Below are 6813 nucleotides of genomic sequence, written 5' to 3' on the forward strand. Positions count from 1 at the left end.
GCGGAGGGCGCGCATGCGCAGGCCCGCTGAAGCGGGCTCAAGATGGCGGCGCCCGGCGCGACCTTCTGTTGCTTGCTGCGCCCCTGGGGACGTTTGGTGCTGCTCCGTCAGGCTGCTGCTGTCTCCCTTCGGTTCTATGGTGTGCGGGCTGCCGCCACGGGCGAGCTGGTGACGCACACGGGGCAGGTGAGGGGGGCTGTGACGGACGGTCTGGTGGCTGTAGGCTGCGAGGTCCGGGAGCTGCCCGCTGGGGAGCTGGCTAGGCGCGGGGAGCGCTGAGCTTTCTTAGGGGTGAAGCCGGGCAGGTAGTAGCTGAAGGAACGTTTTTATCTTAATGCCATTGTGAAGCTACAGTGTTTGCATTTTATGCCCTAATTCATCAGGAGCCTTGGGTAGGCTGAAGCCATCCGTGATCCTGTGTTGTTGTTTTTTATTCCCCTCTATGTTAACGTACCCATCTTCCAAATCCCCTTCTTTGCGGCATGAACAAAGTACACGCACCGTAGACAAGCATTTTCCACTTCTTTCCCTTCATTTTGAGTATTTCTATGTTGCTCTATAATGAGTGTCTTCTATTTATCTCTATAGAACCCACAGCAGATATGATGAGTGTGGTAATACTATTTGGCAGAGCAAATTCTCAGCTACGCAGAGTTACTTAGCAATATAGTCACCACCACTAGCTGTGCGTTTTGGCCAGCGATGAACAAAAGTTTGCATGCTGCACTCATAAAAACTCTTCACCACCTGGGTTGATTTGCTGTTGCCAGTGGTGAAACACAGCACTCACTGCCTCACTGTGCTCTTATGCACTGTTTGATCTCCATCAACAGTGAGCATGCCTCCATGAGTGCCAGTGGGTGCTAATTTTTCCTCATAGAGGAATTTGGTGGCATATCCTTGCTTCATCTGCATTTCCTTGTCAAATGCCACGTTGTCAGACTGCCCCACTGCTGTTATCAGTCATGTGGTGACAAAATGTAATGGACTATTGTCAGGAAGGTTCAGCTCAGGGGGGAAGTCAACTCTTTGAAAGGGCATATAACAGCAGGACAAGGGGAAATGGTTTTAAGTTGAGGGAGAGAAGATTTAGGTTGGATGTCAGGGGGAAGTCTTTACTATGAGAGTGATTCTGTGAACTTCTACTGCCATACCACCAACATCTGCCTCAGGTGTTGTGAGCCAGTGTAATTAAACAGGAGGCATTACTTTTAGAAAAACTCTGGTTACTAATTCTGAGTTATTGCAACTCTGTAGTCCATTAGTTTTGATTAGAACGTTCTTATCACACGTTTAGTTCTTGACAACCTATTAGTGTTAGGTGATGGTTGAATCTTTAAGTTGATCTGCGAAAAATGCAGAGAAAGTTCTTTGGAAATGTTTGCAATTTTCTGAACCAGAATGTCTAGACAGCATACAATTTCTGTCAGATAACTGGTTTACAGTAGAATTGAGCACTTCCTTATTTAATGCATGCTACAGAATTCATTGTTTTTGGATGCTACATAGTCAAAACTTATGTGTGCGTATTTTTTTAGTCCTAAGTATTGTAGTTAACAAACACTGTGATCTGAATGCAACAATTGATGTAGTTGAGATGTTGGCAGATACAAGGTACTTACACAAGATTACCTCCTAAGTTCATTTCTTCTATTCTTCAATATATACAAACTGAGTATGGCAACTAAAGAGAGCCATGTAATGTTTTGTGGAGTTCTGAAAGAGGTGTGGCTGGTGCAGTTGATGTTGGAAGGCCGTATATATGGATACTGGACTGTTTTTCATATATATTAGAAAGTTTTATTTTATTCATATATATATATATATATGTATATACAAAAAAAAAACAAAACAATTTATGTTTCATAGTTCAGTTTACCTTCAAGATGACAGTGTGGGATCAAGGAACAAGTAATAAATCTGTTGGTGTTTCTGGTCATTGCTTCTATTTACCGGCTTTAACAACCTCCACCTTGCTGCTTCCTGCCCCTTCTCTTCTATTTTCCACCCTATGCTTTCTTGGAAAGAAAGGGGAATTGTTTTTTTTCCTGTGCAATGCATGCTGGCAGGATGGTGACAATTGAAATTTGTGAAGTGCTTTAAATAATTTAGTCTTGATAATGTTCTTAGCTTTTGTAATCTTTGTTTATGGTCAAGGTTTTTTAAATAACATGAAGTTTGTTATGTATTTCAGGTATATGATGAAAAGGATTACAGGAGAGTTAGATTTGTTGGACGGCAAAAGGAGGTAACCTATACTACTTTCTCTCTGGGGAGTGGGAGTAATTTTATTTATGAATGGGAACTACCTGTCAGTTACTTGGATTTGTAGCATGTTTTAGTTTTAGACAATCTTTTATGTGCTTACAATGTCTTTAGGCAGGAAAACATTACATATTATAAATGATAATCAATAATAGCTACCCAGAAAACACGTACCAGACTTATATTTTTGAATACTCAAATTATCTTATTGGTAAGTAATACAGTGAGGATACCAGTAATTTTTTTTATGTGTATTTTGATACTTCAGGTTATATGTTACCTGTGGCTTGTCCTAGAAACTCAGGTTCTAGTTAAATCACAATGCTAGTATGGTTATGTTTCTGTGCATAATTATGGTAACACAGATTCTGTGACATAATACATTTAAGAAGAGGAAAGAAATCCAAAACTCTTAATTATTCTCTCTGTTTAAGAAAGATGTCCTTTAAGAGTAACTAAATTCAGAAAGTTCTCAACACGTAGTAGTGCTGTATTATTCGTAAGAAATATCTGGCCCTGTTTTTCTGTAGGGTTTGTGTTACATGACGTGATGTTGCTTGCTTATTGACTGAAGTTAGGCCCTTCAAACATGTTTTTAATATTTTTTCCTTTCCAAACGATCAGTTAAGTTTCAAAACTGGAATAAGCTGAACAGAGACTTCCTCAGATGTTTTATCTGGTCTTGTTGACATGCTGGCCTTTAGGAGAGAATCAAATATTGTTTTAACTGGTCTGTGTTCACCAGTGCGTGAGTATCTCATTAATGTCTTGGTGTTAATGCTGTAAATATGTATGCATACAAAAGACGTTAAGATGTGGTAGATTTTTAAAATGTTCACGTGTGAATATTACCTTTCTAATTAACTTAATTATTTTAACTATATTTTTGAGTTTTTATGTTGAGTTTTCCTCCATTGTATCAGCAGTTTCATAAGATATGAGCTATTATAACTCATACTATGTAGCAAAAGGAGGAATTTTACATGGGGAGATAATGAAATGAGAATGTCACTGAACACGTATTAAGCAGTTTACTCCGGAGGGGATCCTGATCAAGATTTTCCCAAATGCAATGCTTTTTTCTTTGTTACTGGGAGCTGCACTTTGGCTTTAATTCTCTAGAGATTGTGGGTCCCATAATGTGCTTTTGTGAACAATTTATTTCTGGTTCACTTTTTGTATGAAGGAATTCTGTAGTTCATCACTTGCTCCACTTTTTCCAGCAAATGGCAAACTGCAAGTCTGTTAAGCACCATCAAATGCTGGGTTTTAATTGTGATGTCTCAAACAAATTTGCATGGCTTTACTGTTATCATAGGAGTTTCCCAAATGCATTTTGACTGCTGGTGTTGCAACTTTCTAGAAGTGTCTACAGTCTTAATGCTTTCTTGTTTCTGAAACTAGCCTGCTGAGTTGATGACTGTGCTTTCTCAGTTTTCTTTTCCTTAATGTGCTCTCCTTAATCAAACTGGAGTATTTACCAGACAAATGGTCTCAATGGCCACACAATTGGGTCTGCAGTCTTTAGCTGCACATGTCCTCAGTAAAGTCTGACCACATGCCTTGGTTCTGCACATGGTTTCTCTTAGCTCATGCCAGGCTCTGGGAGACAAGGTCCAGGTTATTTGTATATTGTCCCTTCAGTTCCGCCAGTCTAATTGTTTGGCTAATGGAATCCATGTGTTTTAGTTGAAATCATTGTCCTCTATGCTGGGTCTTGAATGTTTAACTGTAGGGAACTAGGGGATTAATGATCTCTGGTAAGGATCTGAAACAGTCAGCTGTGAGAAGACTGAGAACGGCATCTATTAAACTGCATCTGCTGCAGCCAGAACAGTGCAATCTTGTTCTTCTGTAATCCCAAAGATACCAGAGAATCTAATACCACACCACACCTTCCACTTCAGCTCTACCTTTCCTGTTGTGCCAGTGCAGCAGCTGAAGCTGTGAGATTACCTAACAAAAACAATTTCCTAAAACTCAGATTCCTGCATGTTACTGAATTTTATATGCAGCATAATAGATAATGCCTTATTTGGGTTTTCATATATTTTTAATAACCTTGTATGTGCAACGTTATCTTTGATAGAAATAGTTTTGTGACCTAGTTAGATAAAGATAACTTAGATGGGTAAAAAAAAAAAAATGCTATAGATTCTACCTAGGTGCAAGTCACTCAGTCACATGCCTCTGACACAGTCAGGGAATGGTTATGTTTGTCAAGTTGTGCAGACATGCTCTAGTAGAAGTCCTACAGCCAATTCAGGAATTGTGTATAAGGTGAATTTGCAGAGTAGCATAATATTCAGATGTTTTTTTGTTTCTGATTTGGAACAATTTGCTTTTCTAATTGTTAGGCACCATGGTAATGTTTTCTTCAGCTTCATGTGCAGTGGTAGAATAACTTGTATGGTGGGAGGCTCTAAGCTATTGGCAGTTGTTACTCTCCTGACCTTACTTGTCCCACTGTTATTTTTGAGTTTATTAGCACAGAGTCTTTTTGCAGTTTTATCATCTAGTGGCTAAAGTACAGTATAGAGGCAGTGTCAGTTAAATATTTTCTATTTTCAGCTGCTTGCTTGTTCCTGCTCATCTCTTTGCTGAATCTGGTTAAGTCACATTGTAAGCCTAAGCACTGTGTCAGGGAAAGGGGATGATTTTTGCTGAATTTAACATCTTCAATTTGCTGATCTATTTTACAGCACAACCTAAGTTGCTGCAGCTGTGGGCAAGGTGGAAGGAAGCATCTTTAGAGGGCTGCAGTGGAACTACTTGGGGAAACAGTAAACAGCACTTGTTTTCTGTTTGGTTACCTTTACCACTCAACAGCTTTTTTTTTTTTTCCTCTTGCAGGTAAACAAGAATTTTGCAATTGATTTAATAGCAGAGCAGCCTGTGAGTGAGGTTGAAAGCAGAATTATATCGTGCGATGGTGGTGGTGGAGCTTTGGGACATCCTAAAGTGTACATAAACTTGGTAATATTGCTATTCTTTATATAGCCTGTTTTACTTGTTAATTCTTATCTGTAAGATGATCTTTTAGCATGTTAATTGAACAAAGTAAAAGAATAACTACTGAGCAGCTCATTTTATTTAGTGCCTGATGTAAAATTAAGATTTCTACCCAGAAAAGTTAGAGAGTTTCCACTTGAAGTTACTAGAAATTTTTCTTGTGATGTTGATTTGTTAGAAATGGTGTTTTTTTCTTTTCTGAAAAAAGAAGTTAACTACAAAGTACAGTGAAACAAGCAGTGCCTTGTAAGCAGAAACACTTGCTCTGTTTTGAGGCGCTTAGTCTAGGTGTTTAAATGCTGTATATTTTGGATCATGCAGTTTATATTGAATCTTGCAAGTTCAGGGACTAAATGAAATGTGTTTTCAGTTCATGGGAATCCTGGTAGTTCTGAAGATTGAAAGATTCCATCGTAGAGAATCAATGAAGAAATAAGACCTATATCTTTCTATTTTCTTTGACAGTAGTGATACAGTGTCATTCTGGAGAGTAATAACACTGAGATGACTGATAAACTCGGTAGAGTTCTAGCTGATTAGGTTTTGTTCTCAGGCAAACTCTTGCAGTGGATGACTTTCTTTGCTTGCTCATCTAAACTTTGGTATTTACTTTAATACTCAAGAGGATAGTGGGAGACGCTACTGTCCTTTAACAGCAGTGTTGTTGCAACTCTGAACTACAAACACAGACATTTATATTTTGAACAAACTAAGCATTTTATAATGAACCATTTTACATTCTTCAAAGCAGATGTTCTGATATCCCAATTCAAACTTGGAAGCTTGTTTTTATTAGTCTTAGGAAGTTAATGTCTGTAGCACACTGCTGATCTGTTGACTTACTCCTTTTGACCTGCATTATGCTCTTCGAGAGGAATTCTTTAGCTTTTTTAACTCTTGAGATCTTTGTGTTAACAGACAAATTCTGCAACATCTTTAGTTTAAAATTTGAATGCTAATACCTGCAGAAAGTTCTGTAAAGTGAAACTAGCAGCTTCTGTGTCTTTATATTTTTGCAGGACAAAGACACAAAGACTGGAACATGTGGCTACTGTGGACTTCAGTTTAAACAGAAACATCACTGAATGATTACCTGCATGCTTACACATCTGTTAAGATGTTAATGCTCAACTCTAAATAAACAGTATATTTAAAAGCCCAAGACAAGCATTTGTGTTTATCTTAACTATGGAAAGTCCAGTCTGTATATCTCCAAAATCTATCTTTACAAGTATTGATGACCTGAAAGGTATATTATCTATATAGCACTTATTTTTGTTTTTATGGCACAAGTGTCTTGTTTGGCAGACTTCTTGTGGATTGAAGGTGGTATTAGACTACAGCAAAGATGGTTTGTGACAAGTGGACTTGTATTCATTTGAACACTGAATTGGATTTAAATGACTGGGCAGTAGATTATTCTGGAATATTGTTTTTTGGTGTTGTTTGACACTGTTAATTTGCTCATGGCTTTGAATGTAGCTAGGTTCAAAAATAAAAGCAGTAGAAAAATAGAATATTCAGCACTGTAACATT

General features: G+C 38.2%; 1 protein-coding gene across 1 annotated transcript; it reads left to right on the forward strand.

Moving 5' to 3' along the window:
* On the forward strand, positions 1-6456 carry NDUFS6 (NADH:ubiquinone oxidoreductase subunit S6). The gene is made up of 4 exons (XM_031589118.2): positions 1-186; positions 2195-2248; positions 5119-5241; positions 6297-6456. Exons 1-4 carry the CDS (start codon positions 43-45, stop codon positions 6360-6362), a joined length of 387 nt encoding a protein of 128 aa, XP_031444978.1. The 5' UTR covers positions 1-42; the 3' UTR covers positions 6363-6456.
* The last annotated feature ends 357 nt before the right edge of the window (positions 6457-6813 follow it).

This window comes from Phasianus colchicus, chromosome 3 (genome assembly GCF_987193195.1).
Source record: "Phasianus colchicus chromosome 3, bPhaCol1.hap1.1, whole genome shotgun sequence".
NCBI lineage: Eukaryota > Metazoa > Chordata > Aves > Galliformes > Phasianidae > Phasianus > Phasianus colchicus.

Coding starts and splice junctions, on each gene's coding strand:
- NDUFS6 (XM_031589118.2), top strand. CDS start 43: ATGGCGGCGCCCGGCGCGACCTTCTGTTGCTTGCTGCGCCCCTGGGGA. Junction 187..2,194: donor TGGTGACGCACACGGGGCAG/GTGAGGGGGGCT, acceptor TATGTATTTCAG/GTATATGATGAAAAGGATTA. Junction 5,242..6,296: donor CTAAAGTGTACATAAACTTG/GTAATATTGCTA, acceptor ATATTTTTGCAG/GACAAAGACACAAAGACTGG.